The 18,888-nt window shown below is 45.9% G+C and overlaps 1 protein-coding gene across 1 annotated transcript in view; it reads left to right on the top strand.

Annotated features, from left to right (window-relative positions):
* STAB2 (stabilin 2) overlaps positions 1-18,888 on the top strand; it is an 86,504-nt gene that overhangs the window by 67,277 nt on the left and 339 nt on the right. Inside the window, exons 53-68 of the mRNA XM_050708224.1 lie at positions 451-597; positions 1,776-1,832; positions 2,583-2,706; positions 2,966-3,115; positions 5,678-5,782; positions 6,237-6,344; positions 6,993-7,186; positions 9,291-9,432; positions 9,797-9,930; positions 10,723-10,888; positions 11,111-11,217; positions 11,541-11,660; positions 12,560-12,718; positions 14,923-15,030; positions 17,187-17,315; positions 18,398-18,517. Of these exons, the coding sequence (XP_050564181.1) occupies positions 451-597; positions 1,776-1,832; positions 2,583-2,706; positions 2,966-3,115; positions 5,678-5,782; positions 6,237-6,344; positions 6,993-7,186; positions 9,291-9,432; positions 9,797-9,930; positions 10,723-10,888; positions 11,111-11,217; positions 11,541-11,660; positions 12,560-12,718; positions 14,923-15,030; positions 17,187-17,315; positions 18,398-18,517 (2,070 nt within the window). The remainder of the gene's footprint in view (positions 1-450; positions 598-1,775; positions 1,833-2,582; positions 2,707-2,965; positions 3,116-5,677; positions 5,783-6,236; positions 6,345-6,992; positions 7,187-9,290; positions 9,433-9,796; positions 9,931-10,722; positions 10,889-11,110; positions 11,218-11,540; positions 11,661-12,559; positions 12,719-14,922; positions 15,031-17,186; positions 17,316-18,397; positions 18,518-18,888) is intronic.

Raw genomic sequence — 18,888 nt, 5'->3', positions numbered from 1 at the left:
CGGGTGCAAACTCTGGTTTGCAAGCATTCACAGGCTAAGATTGTAGGCAAGTATGCAACCCATCAAGACAAAACAATGGTATGTTTTTCCTCTGCAAACTGATCACACCCACACATTCTCAGGCAAGCATCTGCCTCTGCACACGTGGCTAAGCTTAAATGCATATAAGGTACATCCGTGGACACTCTGTCAGCTTTAGGAAATGGAAAGGATCTGCCATCTGTGAGATTGTAGCACTGTAATCTGTAGGAAAAGAGGTCTCCAAATTGGTTTTGGGCCCCCACAGCCATCAGGGTTACCTACAGGATAGTTTGACACACCATTGTGCATCAGAGCATTCCTACAGAGGGAGGATCATCCCTGATTCCCATCCAGGATCTGAATCCAATCTGACCCCACAGAAAACTGCCTCACCATTTTTCACACCACTCTCCCCATCCCCTCTCTCAGGGCGCCCTTTTCCTGAATGACAGACAGTGCAAGATCGTGCAGCGGCAGCTGGAGTTCGACGGGGGCATCGCTTATGGCATTGACTGCCTGCTGACGGACCCCAGCCTGGGGGGGCGCTGCGACAGCTTCTTCACCGTGGAATTCATGGTCAGTCCAGCTTTTTTGATCATTCTCCCACACACCGAAGCCACAGCCCACAGGCCAAACACTGTCCTCAGAAGGACAAGGGGCAATGCTCACAGCTGCTTTGACACTACCAAGGTTAAATCTCATCACTTCAGTCTGGATTCACCTGTGCTTTGTCTCCACCACACTGGTTAGAGCCATGCCCTTGGTCTCTCATATTTCTTGCTTTCACAGAATCTTTCTCAACACACCTAAATAGGCACTGCTAGCATGGAGGAAGTTTCCTCCACGAACTTCAATGTGACCTACAAACAGGAAGTTTTGAAACTTGCAGATCTCCAGATGCTCCCAGCACACACAGGGTACCCACACACTGTTAGTGAGGGCCATGTTGGCATCTATAGGAAGAAGGAAGGCTTCTGGAATTCATCACTGACATTGAACACCCCACTGAAAGCATTTTTCAGAGGGCAGGCACTTGTTGCTAAAAGTGGACCAAGTGATGGTGGTAAAACAGGGATTTCCTGACAGGCTCAGGCAGCTTTGCATCCACCTTCTCTCCCTGGCTAGTGATTTTGTTTCTGAAGCTCTTGTTGGTTTCAGTATTTCCAAAATGAAACATTTTTAAATGGTTTAAAGACCAAATTTTCTTTAGTTTAATTCAAAACTTACAAAAAATACTTAGAAGTAAATACATTTTCATGTAATTAGTCTGAAAAAATATCTTGGAATTTATATTTCAGTTATAAACCCAGTGATTTTGCATAGCCCATATGCTTCAGTTACCTTTTATTTCATGATTTTGTTAAACAAAATGGATATAATGCCATCAGGTCAGGTCAGTGTTTCCTGAGAAGTAACTGATTACCAGTACGCCAAATTAGACAGCCAGGTCTGATGCACCTCATGTCAATATTTGAAGAATATCCATATCTCCCTTGCGTGCTTGTTTAGATCAGGAGTAAATTTCTTCTGGTACAAACATTTGTTTCTTGCATTTCTAGGCACTAAATTTATGTAACTATTTTGTTGTCATTCTACAACAACTTCGGAGAAAGGAGAGAAATCTGTTTCAAGCATGACAAACCCACATTCTTTTCTGCTCATATTTACTGCTCACATCGAACAGACACTTCTTGTCAGTTTGGAATTGCCTTTTGCTGCGACTGTTTAATTTTTTCCTCTATTTTGTACAACAGGGGTACTGTGCTAGCTGTTTCAGTGGTTCTAAGTGCCCTCCAGGGACAAAACCAAAGGTAATACATTAATCTTGCATTTAAGCAGCCTAACTTGCTCTTCTCTGTACTCCGCCTCTATAAATACCTGAGGGGACAATGTAAAGAGGATAGCGCCAAAGTCCTCTCAGTGGTGGCCAGTGATAGGACAAGGGGTGATGGGTATAAATTGAACCACAGGAGGTTTCATTGCTGTATGAAGAAGAAATTCTGTACAGTTCGTGTGACAGAGCACTGGAACAGGTTGCCCAAAGAGGTTGCAGAGTCTGCTTCTTTGTAGATATTCAAAACCCTCCTGGATGTGATCCTGTGTAACATGCTCTAGGTGACCCTGATTGAGCAGGGGGGTTGGACTAGATGACCTCTGGAGGTCCCTTCCGACCTCAACCATTTTGTGATTCACATACACAACTAGAATAAGTTGCTTGGCAAAAAGAGTGAAACCTCAACAGTGAAACCATACTCTAAAGTGACACCATAAAGGCCCAGGGACAAAGCTGCCCCCACGCATGCACCCACATAGTGAAGGGATGACGTTGGCCTCACACAGAATCTGCCATAGCAAGTGCTTCATTTGACTTCAGAGCAGCCCCTCTGTCCTCATTAACAGAGCTTAGCAAGCTGGGTGAGAAGACTGCGGCCTCCCACATCACATTTTGATTCAATGTATAGCAGAAATGGCAATTAGAAAAGAAGAACAACCCAGACCTCCATGTAGCACTCATCTTCCTGTGTTTTCCCCCTCTCTGCACTGCCACATGTGATGCCCAGGAAGGGATCCACCGATGCACATACGAGACCTACGGGCTGCGGAGGGACGGGTGCCGCAGGAACTGCTCCATGCTCATCCACACAGCCAAGTGCTGCAAGGGCTACTTCGGTCCAGACTGCCAAGGTAGGACCCCCTGAGCACAGCCTTTCTGACAGGATTTGTAAGAGCATCTCAAGGACCTCAGCACCTGAAGCTTGCTGTCAGAAGCGTCACAGCTGCTTTTACAAATCCTACCAGAGATGTATTTATAGGTATTTCCATGTTCAAGATTTGACAAAAAAATAATGAACAGCAACAATGAATAAGCATGCACTTGAGCTCAACAACCAATTTCTGTTTTTTTTCTCTCTCTTTAAAACAAACAAAAAAACACACTTTTCAGCTTGCCCAGGGGGTCCAGAGACGCCATGCAATAACCACGGCTCCTGTGATGACGGATATGCTGGGACAGGAGAGTGCCGCTGCAACAGTGGCTTCAATGGGACTTCGTGTGAGCTGTGTCTACCAGGCAGATACGGCTCCAACTGCAGACGTGCGTTTAAGTTTCCTTTCCATACTGCTGCCCACCTCAAGCCTAAGCTATTTTGTCAGTGATGGGTTTTTAAGTAAACCAAAAAATGCTTCCTCCTTCCAATGCTACCGTTTCTCTTGAGCACTTCCTCACACAGAAGGATGGCTTGAGATCTCAGAATGGAGGAGGAGAAGGCAGTAGGAACAGAAGCTTTCCTTCGCTTTCCCTGCAGGGCTTTTCCTATTTTTGCATGGTGTGTAAGTAATGTGAAATGGAGGCACAGTCGCCAACCATTTTCAACTACAGCACAGCCTTCTCTCACATCCCCATAAAGGGCATGGCAGCATTTTAGCAATACAGCTCCTTGAGGATTGCAGGAGGCCAAGGCCCTGCACTACTTTTGCAAAAGAAAAGATAAAAAGCACTGAGATGAAGGTAGTTTTTGTAGAGGGACAGCAGCCAAGAAACTGCTCACATAATCCACTTTGCTGTGGTCTTAAACGTAGCTGAGTTGGAACCAGGATCAACATCACCCTTTGAACTCGAATATTTTCTCAACATAATACCTTCAGAGGGGAAGCTACCATCTTAACACTTCCATCGTAACTGTGTACATCTGTAGTGCTCATGAAATGCATAGGGTTGGGGGGTTAGAGGCTAGATACCTTTAGGTTGAAAGCAAGGTATCAGGCTTGGATACCAATGCTCAGGACTAAGTTTATCTCCAATTTTTCCATTTTATAGGACACCATAGCATAAATTCCATTTAAGCTGATAGATACCATGATCAGTTTCAAACTAACAACAACAAAAAAAAAGTCTTATAACCCCTTCTTTTTAATGCATACTTACATCAACCAAAAACTAGGTAAATGGACTAAAAGTCAGAGCATGAAACTCCTTTTGAGCAGGACCAAGTTTTCACAGAATGAGAATTTCACCAAATCCCACATCATTATACTCATTAAACAAGAACATTTGAGGAAGAGAGATGAGGCAAGAAAGGATGATACTTCTTTATATTATAAAACAGAGAGTTATTAATAATTCTTCAAGAGGGACTCAGCATGAAAGTTATTACAGCACCAAAAGAGTGGGGGAAAGACATCACCTATGGATTAAAGTAATCCCTCATGCTTCAGCTACAGGGCACAAAGGGAAACACCCCACATATGAAAGGAACAAAAGGAATGCAGAAGCTTTAAGTCATGAAAATGTCTAAAACCTAAAGAACTCATTACAGGTAACTTATCTATACAGCAAAGTTCACTAACCTCATTATTTGGCTTCCTTAATTAGACAGACCTTCTCTCTTCCCACATAACTTACATCTCTCTGGCTAAAAGGCTTCCCCACAACTAGCAGGTGTTGCATGTTAGGACAGGATCAAGCTGGGTCTTCATCTCAACCATTAACTCCTTCCTGCTGTAGTTTTGTGAGGTTTGCTACTCCTATCACTGTGCAGTTCAATAGTCATTATCAGAGTCACATTGAACTAATGCCAATTATAAAATCATAAGATCACAGGATAATTCAGGTTGCAAGGGATGTCAGAAACTCTCCAGTCCAATCCGTGCCCAAAGCAGGATCAGCTCTAAGCTTAGACAACGTAGTTCAGGGTAGATAGAATAGAATAGCATAGCATAGCATAGCATAGCATAGCATAGAATCAGTAAGGTCGGAAAAGACCTCCAAGATCATATAGCCCAACCAACCCCCCCCCCCCCCCCTCCACCACCAATGTCACCCACTAAACCATGTCCCCAAGCACCACGTGCAAACTTTCCTTAAACACCCCCAGGGACGGTGACTCCACCACCTCCCTGGGCAACCTGTTCCAATGCCTGACTGGTCTTTCTGAGAAGAAATATCTCCTAATTTCTAACCTAAACCTCCCCTGGCGCAACTTGAGACCATTCCCTCTAGTCCTATCACCTGCGAGAAGAGGCCGACCCCCAGCTCCCCACACCTTCCTTTCAGGTAGTTGTAGAGAGCAATAAGGTCTCCCCTGAGCCTCCTCTTCTCCAGACTAAACAACCCCAGATCCCTCAGACACTCCTCACAGGACTTGTGTTCCTGGCACCTTCACCAGCTTCGTAGCCCTTCTCTGGACATGCTCCAGGGCCTCAATGTCCTTCTGTAGTGAGGGGCCCAAAGCTGAACACACTATTCGAGGTGTGGCCTCACCAGAGCTGAGTACAGGGGATGATCACCTCCCTGGTCCTGCTGGCTGCACTATTCCTGATACAAGACAGGATGCCGTTGGCCTTCTTGGCCACCTGGGCATACTACTAGGTCGTTCATGTTCAGGCAACACCCCCAGGTCATTTTCCTCTGCACAGCTTTCCAGATCTTGTTAGAGCTTGCAAACCTCTGAGAATGGAGACAGTCCAGCTGCTTCAGGCAGTTAGGTCCACTGCATGCCTGGCCTCATGGTGAAAAACAGTGAGGTTAGACTTAGCTAAATTATTACTAGGTAATACTGTATCTGAACTGACAGTCTAGGGGATGCTTCTCTAGGGAATTATTTTCTCCTCTCCCAATGGCAACTGTATAAATGATCTTTCTGCATTTCTTTTGCAGTCTGCGAATGCAAGAACAATGGGCAATGTGAGGAAGGATATTCAGGAACAGGACAATGTTTCTGTGAAACAGGATGGACTGGCCGGCTGTGTGAAACCAAGCTAGGTCTCTGCCTCACCTCCATGGACCCTGTCACTTGGAGCTCTGGGTTGATAGCACTCACAAGTCAACAGGGGGGTTGCATAGAGGAGAGTGAGAAAGTGCTAATAATATCAGAAGCTGTCAATGGAGGCAAAGGGAGCTCCCAAGAGCACTAATTTGCAGAGAGAGGCCGTGTACATAACTGCTCCAGACTGTGAACGAGCATCTTCACATCCCTGCCTCCCCTTGCATGAAATAGGAATATGAGCACTTGCCTCCCCTGTGGAGGTGCTTGGGGCTATGTGAGGGAAGGTATTATCCAAGAGCTAAGCAGTCATAAAAAATTTTCACAATGTCTAGTTAGCAAGACTGCTGTGAGGGCTTTCCTTTCTGCCCAAGGGCATTGGGCATTGTTCTGAAACAAGGGCATTGCTATATAAATACCATTCTCATATCTGCTGTTTTGCCTTCCTCACAGCTCTGCTGCCAGTGTGTTCCCCAAGCTGCTCCACCAACGCTGTCTGCATGGAGAACAACACGTGCCAATGCAAGCCACTTTACAACGGGGATGGGATCACATGCACAGGTGAGCTCACTCTCACATTCATGGCTGCTACAAGAAAGCAGGTTTACCATCCACCAGGAGATGCTGGTGGCTATCAAGCTTAAAAATTTTGAACTGCTGGGAGTGAAACAAATTTAGGAGATGTACACATCAGTGCTTTCAGAGGCAGGTGGCTGGTTGCAGCAGGCTTCACCAAGCCCAAGTATGAGCAAGAACCATGCTTCAGTCATGTTTTGGAGACAGCAGGGTTTTCAGCAGTATTGCACTTACAGTATTGTCTTTGCTGACTTTAGGCAAGGCAGTTCCTCCATAGCATCGCTGCAGAAACAGTCACCTCTGAGCCAGGTGTCTCACATCCTCGAAGTCACCCTGCCCAGAGCAGAGTCCCCAAAAGGCAGGTCTCTCAAAATGCCAAGGGGCAGAGCAGAATCTCTGGGTGTTGGTGCCATGTCTCCTAAAGCAAGGATGTCTGACAAGGGCTTCAAAGCCCTCAGGAACAGCAATTGCACAAGTTCAGGAGTGCCTCAGGACACCCAAACAGTATTTTTACCCAAACAGGTGTTCTAGTGTTTTTAGTGTACCTTAAAATATTTGGAGGTGTTTTGTCTTTGTGAAGAACATCCTCTTTAAAAGCAGACTTCACTGATGCACTTTCTTATCTCTGCACAGCTGCAGACCTTTGCAAACAAAACAACGGCGGGTGCCACAAGGCAGCCGAATGCACACAGCTCGGGGTGAAGGTCTTCTGCAGCTGTCAGAAGGGATACAAAGGAGATGGCTTTACATGCCTTCCTATAAACCCTTGTGCTGACGGGTTCAACGGAGGCTGCCATGAACATGCCATTTGCACCGTCACAGGACCTGTAAGTTGAATAATTTTAGTTTCCATGGGAAGTCTGGGGCACTTCTTACTGGTGCCAACAGGTCTTCTTCCCACCTGCACCATGCTCTGTGCCTCTCAAAGCCCCCTGTTTTCCAAAACAGTCTTTACGTAACTTTCCACATCAGCTTGGCATCCTTTCAGCTGAGGAGTGAGAAAGAATTTGAAACCTTTGCTCTAAGGAAAGAGGTGCTACAGCTGTGGTGGTTTTACTCAGGTGGGCAGCCGAGTTCCACCACAGCCACTTTCTCACTCCCCCTCCTCAAAGGGAAAGGGGGAGAAAATAAGATGCAAAGGGCTCAAGGTTTGAGATAAGGATGGGGAGATCGCTCAACAGTTATTGTGACTGGCAAAACAGACTCAGCATAGGGAGATACTAAGATTTATTGCTTATTACTAACAAGCTAGAGAAGTGAGAAACAAAGGAAAGAAACCAAAAACACCTTCCCCCCCCATTCGCCCTCTTTAACCTCCTCCCCCTGAGTGGCACAGGGGAACAGGGGAATCGGGGTTGTGGTCAGTCTATGGCACTTCGTCTCTGCTGCTCCTTCAGGGTCACTCTCGTCCCCTGTGCTGTGGGGTCCCTCCCATGGGATGCAGTCCTTGCCGAACTGATCCGGTGTGGGCTTCCCACAGGCAGCAGCTCTTCAAGAACTGCTCCAGATATGGGTCCATACCACGGGGTCCATCCACCAGGAGCAAACTGCTCCAGCACAGGTCCACCACGGGCAGCAGCTCCTGTCAGGTCACCTGCTCCTGCACGGGCTCCTCTCCACGGGCTGCAGGTCTGGCCTGGAATCTGCTTTGGCAGGGGTCTTCCACAGGCCACAGCCTCCGCCGCTGCAGGTCCACCTGCTCCACTGTGGTCTCCTCCATGGGCTGCACCGTGGAACCCTGCTCTACCGTGGTACTCCATGGGCTGCAGGGGGCCTGCCTGCTTCACCATGGTCCTCACCACAGGCCACAGGGGACTTCTGCTCCGGCGCCTGGAGCACCTCTCCCCCTCCTTCTTCACTGACCTTGGTGCCTGCAAGGCTGTTTCTCACTTTCTCACTCCTCTCACTCTCCCAGCTGCTGTGTGGTATGGCTTTTTTTTTTTTTTCCCTTTCTTAAATACGTTCTCACAGAGGCGCAAACAACATTGCTTATTGGCTCGGCTCTGGTCAGCTGTGGGGCCCTTACCTAACATGGGGCAGCTTCTAGATCCTTCTCACAGAAGCCACCCCTATGGCCCCCTGCTACCAAAACCTTGCCATGTAAACCCACTACAACAGCAACTGTGACATTTTGCATGTGCAATTTTTCTGTTCAATTAGGGAGAGCTAAAAAGAGGTTATCCCTATTTGCAATAGGAGTTTGGTAGCATGAAATTGTAGGTATTTTGATTGCTAAATCTAGGAACAGCTGGGAGAATAACATCACTTATTGGTTGACCAGACGCAACTTAGATAGCAATTGCAGCCACATGACACAGACTTCTTGGCATGCAAGGTCAAAGTTCTTCAGGAAAACTTGTGGCAGTGATTTGATCCAGTATTTGTCTTGGTGCTTTTGGGATCATCTGTCCGTTCTGTTTTGGTGGTTTGCCTGATGCGTCTTCCAGGAACTATCTAGAAAAGCCTTGCTGCTAATCTGTTCCAGCTGTTAACCATCGCAATGCCTGGATGTCACCAACTCCTGCTTGGTTTATAGTTCACCATGTATTACAATCAGTGGACTGCTAAACTCCTTTCATGCTTCCATGCCCAGTCATTTAAATATCATTTTGACTGGTGTGTCATCCATTTTTCTTAATTCCATGTCGTATAATTCTCTGATGCATTATTAGCTTTGCGGATGGAATTATGCCTTGGTATTAATTTAGCAAAGCACCTAAGTACGTGCATAAATGTTTTGCTTAAAGGAGCAAACGACAGTGTGACAGTTTGCAGGCTGTTGAATCACGGCTGTTAGTAGCAACTTTTCTGTTTGCCCATTGCTGGTGACAGCAAGTGACATTTTTCCAGCAGTTCAGAACGTCACTTGAAGTACCACTTTTATGTCAGTTAAATACTTGGCTTGGCCTTCTTCATTCTCTCTCCAACCAGGACAAACGCAAGTGTGACTGTAAAAATAACTACATTGGTGATGGGCTGAACTGTTCGGTGATGCAGCTTCCTCTCAACCGCTGCTTGCAAGACAACGGGCAGTGCCACCCTGACGCGGACTGTGCTGATCTCCACTTCCAAGGTGAGGATGGCACACAGTGCATGCCATGGGACAGGGACATCCTCGTCCGTGTGCCACTGCGCCGGTGTCAGTGGGTCTGGCCAGGATCCTTGTGTCTAGAAGCCCTCTCAGTCCTCTACCCATGTCCTCTGGAAACAATGAGATGTAAGCATGATTCAGCTTAGAACATGTGCATAAATACTTCACAATACTGGATTTATGAAGCAGCAGATGAAGGCATTCCAGATAGAAATATCACCCATGACCCCCGGTCTGTCCTAACTACATTGCATAAAAGTCACAGGTATTCCCTACCGTGGAGTTGACTTTTAATCCAGAAATGGAAGCCCCACCAGGAAAAGTTGGTTCCTCTCTCTCTTTACAGATACCACCGTTGGAGTTTTCCATTTGCGGTCCCCACAAGGGCAGTACAAAATGACTTACGAGACAGCAAAGGAGGCCTGCGCCAACGAGTCAGCCACCATCGCTACATATAACCAGCTGCTGTACGCGCAGAAGGTGACGCAGCCTCAGTGTGGGAGGAGATCGCTGCCATGGACATAGCCACAGCGTAAACAGAGAGGGAGGAGCAAAGGAGCTGCTCGATGCTTATAAGCTTCTTTTTCCCTCCTATTTCTCTTCCCCCCCCCCAGGATATGTTTGGCTGGGAGCAGTTTTTGGACTGGTTAGTGTGTTCATGCCAGCCCATATGACACTGAAAACGATTCAGTTGCCAGATTCTTGTTTCTAATTTTCCAGATGGTGAAGTCAGGGTTTCATGAGGGTTTTAATTATTAGGTCTTCTTAAAGAAATGTACACTGTAGAGTTGTGCTGTGATTTTTATTTTATTTATTTATTTATTTATTTATGGGAATCTTTTCTCCAATTGCTGTTAACATAACAGAGCTATTTACACATTATTGTCTTTTGGTTGATGTCAGTGGGATGAACATCACACCTTGGGTTTGTAAAATTTATTTTCAGAAGGGTGAGTCAGATTGACTGTGCTTTTCTAGCTCCTTCCCCGTGAAGGGAGGGAGGGAGGGAGGGAGGGAGGGAGGAAGATGCTCACCATTTAGAGAGACCACAACCAGCCTCCTTCTGCAGCAGCAGAAGGCTGGAAGTCTCGGGAGCAGCAGAAGCTGGGCAGCCTGCAGACAGAGAACTTACTCAGATTCCCAAAAAGTGGGCTGGGAGGTCGGGTGCTGCTGGAGCACCCCAGGGGGCTTTACCTATCCACTGGTAGTGCCTGGACCCGCCACCCAATTCTTCCTTCTGTGCTCTCTCCCTTTTGGCTGTGCCGGCTGCAGGCGAAGTACCACCTGTGTGCTGCTGGCTGGCTGGACAGCGAACGGGTGGGGTATCCCACTGCCTTCTCCTCCCCAAACTGCGGCGCTGGGTATGTTGGCATCGTGGACTATGGGAGGAGAGTCAACCTGAGCGAAACCTGGGATGTCTTCTGCTACAGGGAGAAAGGTGAGAATGCCCTTCTTGGCATCACTCTGCAAAGGGGAGCAGCAGCAACAGTTTTGGTACCTTTGGTCAGCCACGGACCGCTAGATAACCCTGCAAGAAATTCTCTCTTTTTAATTAAAATAATAATAATAATAGTCTGTTGCTGAACAAGTCAACTTTCAGGCACAGGGCACCTAGAAAAGGTTGCTGGCCCACACGGCTCTCTGTGTTTGTGCCTTCCAGAGGTGAACTGCACCTGCAAGCCAGGCTACGTGGGGGACGGCTCGTCCTGCAGCGGGAACTTGCTGCAAGTGCTGATGTCCTTCCCAACGCTGACAAACTTCTTGTCGGTACGGCCTACAGCAGGCATGCGGCTCCGGTGGGGTGAGCAGAGCGGGTAACCAGGTTGTCTCAGCATTGGCTTCACTGTAGTGCACAGCAAATGCAGGTAACAGCAAGCAAAGTGGGACGGAGCAGTCTAAATCCACACCTGCTAAGTCAGGAATTAGTCACCATGTCTTAATTTCTTGTTCCAAGTTTTGGGTTTCTGAAATACATTTGGAAATTAAATGCTTCTGTAGCTGTAGGTTATGAAGGATCCTGTGCACTGCTGCTGATGTGCACAGGAGCTCACGATTGCCCTCTACTAAAGGTGGATTTTGTTTCTGCCTAGAAAATCATGGCTTACTCCAACAGCTCTAGGAGAGGGAAAGCGTTCCTGCGGTACCTCACAGACCTGTCAGTGCACGCCACGCTCTTCGCTCCAAATGATAGCGGACTAAGGGAAAATCAGGTAAGGGTTGGTTTGTTTCTTTTAACTTCTTCATTTTAATAACACTTCTTGAACAGACACCCTTATGGGTTTCTGCATCCCGATGCAATCTCAATTTAAAAAAATAATAATAATAATATGACATTACTTCCATGTAAACTGATATAGTTTAAACTTTGCTTCTAGAAGAGGTGAGTTCACCATCTCTGGTTCTCTTCTGCAGTCAGGAGTACAAGGTTTCCGGGCATGTTTGAGTCACCACAGGGAGTTTTCCATCAGGGATCTTAATTACCCATCTGTAAAGGTGTCTGTCTGAGATGAAGTCTCCCCTGGCTTATTAATGTTAAGCACAGTTATTTGAAAAAACAGTGCACAGCTTTGGGATTTCTCACAAATGCATTAAAGGAAAATGCTCCTGGTTTCATTTCTATGCTTCTCCTTTTTAATTTCCTTCAGTCAAACATTGCCTCCAACAGCTGAGGTAGAACTCTAGCCATGGGGGGATGAGGCCAGGACTTCTCCAGCTGTCCCAGAGTGATAAGCCAGGCAGGTGGAAGGCTGTGAATTTGTTAAAAGAATCACACAAGTGATTTCATTTCATATGGGTTTATGCTCTGCCTTACAACTTCAAGCTATTTTAAGCATCTCCGAGGCTCATCGTTTCAGGTCAACACACAGAAGAGTAAAACCTTTTGTGCTAGTAGAACCAAGGTGTTGCCTCCTGCAGGTGGTGGTCAGAGGCCAGCAGAGCCAGAGGATCCATCCCACTGTTCACTTGCACGTTTCCCAATAGTCTCTGTCCCATATTGCACTGGCTGGAGCATTAATAGCAACAGAGAGAAAGGATCATAAGCATGGGAGTAAATCCAGTGGATTAAATAGATTGATTCACGTTTCTTGCATTTCTCTTTTATTTTTAGACACTTACCGGGCGAGACATTGAGTATCATTTATCTAATGCCACAATCATGTTTTATGACGACTTGACCAATGGAACCACTCTTCTGACCCGCGCTGGGGAAAAACTCCTAATTACAAACACCAGGGGCCAGGAGTACCCAGCTTCCACCACTGAACAGGTACCTTTTTAATAAATCTCCCATCTTCACACTTTTTCCCTCTCTTCCTGCACCCTCTAATCATGTGATGCACTGATCTGGGGAGTACTCCTGGGGCAGGCAGGAGCTGGGACTTCTGATAGCAGCCATCAAACTGCAAATTTACACGTTTGCAAGCAGCCAAGCTCCAGCCTGCACAACTGGAAGGAAGTTGCTCAGGCAGCCTGCAGGAATCACAGCGTGGGGATACAAGCTTGAGTCAACCCTTCTCTCAGATGGGCAGGGTTAATGGAGAGGGCAGCGTGATAGCAGGAGAGATGGGAGCAGCAGCTTATCGTTACAGAAAGGTGTTGGCATTTGTAAAATTACTTGGTAATTTTCTGCTAGAGGGAGAAGACCTCAGCATGGCCTTATTCAGAGCAAAAGCAGACAAGGCTATTTTACTGCTATTTCTTTTTTAACAAAAAATGCAAAAATCTACATCCTTTTTGTAAATGGAAAGTATCCTTTGATGTCTTTTGAGGAGTGGCTGAGGGAACTGGGGGTGTTTAGTCTGGAGGAGAGAAGGCTCAGGGCAGACCTTATTGCTCTCTACGGCTACCTGAAAGGAAGGTGTGGGGAGCTGGGGGTCGGCCTCTTCTCGCAGACAACCAGTGACAGGATTAGAGGGAATGGCCTCAAGTTGCACCAGGGAAGGTTTAGGTTGGAAATGAGGAGACATTTCTTCTCAGAAAGAGCAGTCAGGCTTTGAAACGGGTTGCCCAGGGAGGTGGTGAAGTCACCGTCCTTGGGGGTGTTCAAGGGAAGGTTGGATGTGGTGCCTGGGGACATGGTTAGTGGGTGACATTGGTGGTAGGGGGATGGTTGGACCAGATGATCTTGGAGGCCTTTTCCAACCTTAATGATTCTGTGATCCTTTGAAAACATACCAACTTTTCTTTTTTTTTTTTTAATAATTATTATTGAGAAAATATTCACTGCCCAAGCAAATGAACTCTGTAAGAGCAGCCCCTTGAGACTGAGGCTGAGACTCTGCTGTTGGTGATGTTGCAGAGCTGAATATGAAAAGAAGTAGCCCTGCTTCTTGTAGGCTTGCAGTCAGTGTGTGCTCTAGAGGATGGCACTTGATCCAAGGACTGCTGAGCACCCATCATTGCAGCTGGGGTGGGGATTTACACAGACACCAACAATAAGGAAAGAGGTGCTGCAGGAAGAGGTGCTCATATGACAGATTTGCTGTCTTATTCCTTTTCTTCTTCTCCTTGTTTGGGGGAAAAAATAAAAATAAAAAAATAAATAAATAAAACACTCCTTTAGCATGAGAATTATCATGCACTTGATTTATATTTAAGATCAACTTATACTGCAGACCCAGTAATCACATTAATGAAGTACACCCTCATGAGAGATCAGGTGCACCAGCACAAGACTAACCCCTGTCTCTGTGTCCCTCTTTAACATGCTAGGAGCTCTTTCAGATCATTTTGATCTGATACCAGAGTTAGAAGAGTTTCTACTTAAAAAATCCCTGGTGTTCCTTTACCTAATGTCTTCCAAAGCTGCCAAGGGGAGACTCTGAGCCATTAACACAACCCTTGCTCCTGTCCTCCAAAGTTGGTTGGAAACCTGTAGCTTTTCGTCCTCCCTGGAGGACCTGAGCAGGCCCCTTCTTACATCCTAGTGAGCTGTGGAACAGGACCAAAGTCCTGCTCCCCTGTGCTAGGCCACCAAATAAACTGTAGGCTGCAGTTTCCAGTCAGTGCTGGCCCAGTTCCCAAATCAGCAACCTCTGTGCCAGGGCATCCTCAGCACAGAAGGCAGCTGTAACAGAAGCAGGCAGCTGGGCACTTCTCCTGCCTCTACACGAGTAACAATGCTCCTAATCTTGCCACCTGTACAAACATCTAAAACATAAATAAATTAAAATAAACTGAAAGAGAGAAAGAGAGAGAGAGAGAAAGAAATAAAGAGAAAGAAATAGAGAAAGAGAGAAAGAAAAGCCTGAAGGCAATATACAGGCAAGGATGATGGCTACTTCCTGCACAGAAGAACCATGGCAAGCCTGGGACCATCTTAGGCTGGTGTCCAGTGAGGCAGCGGTGGAAGCCCACCAGTAACTTTTCTCAGTGTGTCAATAGCTGATGTGGGGAAATAAGCTCAAGCTTTGTTTCAGCCCCAGAGGCAGGAGGGAAAAGCTCAGCTCTCATTGTTCTCTGTCCTTGCAGAACGAGATCAGATATGTGGACGGAAGCGCTATTGTTGAGTGGGATATAATCGCTTCCAATGGGATAATCCATGTCATTTCAGAGCCTTTGAAGGCTCCGCCAGCACCTGTAAGTACATGGTGACTTGTTGGGTGGTGGTAGCTGGCCGTGGCTTATATCATACCAAACTCAACACAGACATCCATATATTCCCAGTTTCCCTTCCATATATACAGTTTCAGTTTAAAGGGATACTTTGAAAGATTTGAAAGAAATTTAGAAAGTGAGAGTAAGGTATTAGTGAAGCTTGTTCTTCCCATATTTTATTTTTTCTTCAAATGAATCACTAAGACTTGTTTCCCAATCATCCAAGGTTTTATAAAACTCCATCTGAGTTGTTCTGAAAACACCTTTCAAGCTTCTAAGGAAAACATTTGACTCTTGACTTTGCACTCATTCCTATCCAAAACAACAAGATGCTTTGAAAACTCTGATTTTAGTTTATTTTCATGCAAGAATTCCTGCCATGTCTCTAGTTATCATGTCATCTCACCCCGTAGAAAGACCAGACAAAAACCAAGCAAACAAACAAACAAAAAATAAATAATAATAATAATAGTAAAAAAATAATAGTGCATGGCAAAAGAACAGTATAGAAAGGGGTGCAAAGGGATGCTGTCCCTCGAGAGCAGACAACTCAAGCTAGCTGCTGCATTGCTTCAGTCTGACATTACAATGGTACAGGGCCCCATCCTGGGGATGTAGGAACATAATTCTCTTTATTTCACACCAGCAAAGTGTGCTGCTTTGTATGAAATGGAACATTTTCTCCACCCACAATGCAACCCGTATGTCTCACAGAAGTGAGACCTGTCACTCTTGGGAAAAGTGCACAGCGAGCATCTGCAGCTCTTTTTTTTCTTGCCACAAGATATTTGCCTTAACAAAAAGGATTTCTGTTGAATCAGGGTAATCCATTCTGGTCCCTCTCTCCATGTGCTGGAGGGGTCTCACTCACATTTCTGGCATGTCTATCCCAGCTCTGGCTTAGGCAGTGACTAACTGGCTGCCTCTTCAGTCCATGAAGTTAATTCTATTCATACCCTATTTCTCACTTCCAGTTCGTTCAGAGAATCCCTTTCTCCTGATTCAAAATAGCAGGCAATTTCTGTCAGTCTATAGCAACATGATATTGCATTGTTTATAACTCCTTTCACATGCTAGAGGGCAACTAAATATTTTCTAATATTTACCTGTCCAGCTGCACCATGTAAATTACTTTGTTTTCTAAAAAAGAAATAAAGAGGGTGTATCAGGACAATAACGTGATTACTTTTTGACAGGGTAAGTTTAGTAATCAATTTTCTAAGCAGGGGGACACAGAGCTAAGGTATCACTTGGAAAAGCCAGAGTAACTACCTATGAATCTCTTCTCCACTGGAGACCCCTCTTCCCTTCCAGGGTTGCCAGCAAAGAGCACCATACTCCGGGGAGATCACATTCCAAGTGCCCTGCGATCTCTCAGGCAAAATTATCATCACACCAGCTCTGCCAGTCCCCTTCGTAACACCAGGCTACATCAGGCCACAGAGCTGCAGAAGGCAAACCAAAGCCCTAGTGTGGAGGCATTTTTCCCATTTAGACTAAATCCAGAGGACACGTGAATTTCCTTCAGCTCTTCACCTACGTATTTATTAAGAAGTTATGTAGGAACATAGAGTCTATCCTGGAACATGCAAAGAGCTGCTTGAATTGGCACTTTACGTGCTTGACTGAAGAACGATCTCAAGTTAAAGGCAGTGAGCATCTCGGAGCAGGTTGATTTGAGCCCTGGTAAGCATAGCTCAGAGGGTTGTCTATCTGCCCACACAAAGCAGTGGAGAATGAGCCTGAACTCATAAAGAGACCTTTAGGGTTTACACTACAAGTTTTGAAAGCCACCTAAGGGACTTTGGTACCCACTTCTCTGCAGGCCAGTGTGGTTTGAGTTTCTGTGGCTACTTTGAAAACCGTGACTGGAAAAAGATGACTTAGACATGCCCTGTATGTTCAAAAACATAAACAAGATGAAGCTGCATGGGAGCCAATGTCCAGTGTAGGATACCTAAGAAGAGCTAGTTTGCAATTATTATCAGAAGGCCATATTAAACTGTCTCAGGGAATTACGTGCCAGGAAACTACTGCAAAAGCAGTTTGTGAACTAAGGTGTAGCTCAAGGAGATGCTGCATGTGCTGGGTGCTGGAAGGTGACCACCCCATAGCTCACCCTCTTTCTGTGCTTCCAGGTTCCTCTCCATGCCACTACCGGAACAGGGATCTTCTTTGGCATATGTCTGGTTATTGGAGTCATGGCCTTTATTGGATACTCGTACCTCAGATTCAGAAGGAAAAACACAGGCTTTCAGCACTTCAAGGTAAGAGGCAGAAAGGAGTGCAAAGCAGGGAGCCAGCACTTCCCAACACCCACACTTTCCAGAGTCACGGACTCCAATTTCTCCTTGTGCTTCATTAAGCCAGATGCATTCTAGATCACGTTTTTTTCACTCATGCTTGAACTGTTCAGACTAACACATGGAGAAGGTGGGGAAGGCTTACACATCTGCCTTGGGCACTAGCTCACTTTTGCCTGCTGCACCCCTCTGGGGTGTCCTACCAGGGCTCCAGCTCTCACTGACACTTCCAACACCAAGGACTGGCCAAAAGCTTACATTTGAACAGCACCAGAGCAGAACTCTTTGCTTCACCATAAAGGTCAGCTTCAGGGAAGCAGATAACTTTCAACCACTTGAACAAGTGAACTTGTTCTAGTCTCTTCCCTTCCCCTCCATGACACTGCTAATAGTTTCAACCCTCAGAACCATAAAACATTTGATAGAAAAAAGGCTGGATTTAAAGACAAGCAAATTGAAGGGCTTATCAGGACTGAGAAGTACAAATTTTTATACTGATGAACTCTCATGCCTGCTTTCACTCAACTAACCTAGCCTCACATAGTATCATGACAATGAAAACCAGGCACCAACAGCCAAGCTACTCAGAGAAGAGAAGGATGATAGTGTTACAACATACACCAGAATCCATCCAAAAGAAAGTCTACCTGGAAGGAACCAGAAACCTCCTCCTATTCTAGCTTCTGCATAATGAGTTGTCTTCTAGAAACAAAATGGGAGCCATAACCCAGGGGAAATGCTTGTAGTTCTATGTGGTAGTAATGAGAGCCATGTCCCTTTCATGGTAGGCACAATGCCAGTGCAGTACTACTTCTCCCATTCCTTGGAGAATGGCTTAAAAAGAAGGGAGGAAAAAGGTATCAGAGCTAAGTGATCCCAGATATTACAGTCACCCAGAACAGAGTTCATGCCTAGAGGCACAGATTTAGATGATAAAGCAAGTTCATTCACAACACTGTGCTAGTCAGTGGGGAAACCTAAGTGCCCCACTTAATGCATGGAATGAGAAGGGTGGATTTTAAGCAGGTTTGTGTGATTTTATGTAGTCAAAAGATGACACTGACAGAACATCACTGGACAAGTCCCAGCCTTCAAATATCACCAACCCCTCCTACGAAAGTTCTTCTGCACTGACTCCACCAGAACCTACGTATGATCTTTTCTCAGTAAGTGTACATTTTGATTTGAGACACGTAACTAAGATCATGATAAGAAGAAATGACTTAATAAAGTGAAAATATCCGCTTGGGAAGGAAAAAAAGAAAAAAGTGGGGGGGAAATACCATTCAGGATCCTGGCTTTCTTATCTCAGCCCAGCTAGAAATGGTGTTGGCCCACTTGAAGCAAAAATGAGGCTATGGTCTACAGCTCCATCTCAAGTAATGACTCATGAGGCTGCGACCTACCTTCAAAGAGAGCTGAATTAAGTTGGACTTCAAATGCTCCTAGATGCCAGTGATGCATCTACACAAACTTTAAAAAGCCTTTTGTCTTTCCTTCTCTTTGCCGTAAACGCAGCTGAGTTGCATGCTAGCAG

Source organism: Cygnus atratus, chromosome 1 (assembly GCF_013377495.2).
Source record: "Cygnus atratus isolate AKBS03 ecotype Queensland, Australia chromosome 1, CAtr_DNAZoo_HiC_assembly, whole genome shotgun sequence".
Classification (NCBI taxonomy): domain Eukaryota; kingdom Metazoa; phylum Chordata; class Aves; order Anseriformes; family Anatidae; genus Cygnus; species Cygnus atratus.
Note: the sequence above shows the minus strand (reverse complement) of the source record. Positions and strands in the feature narration are given on the sequence as shown.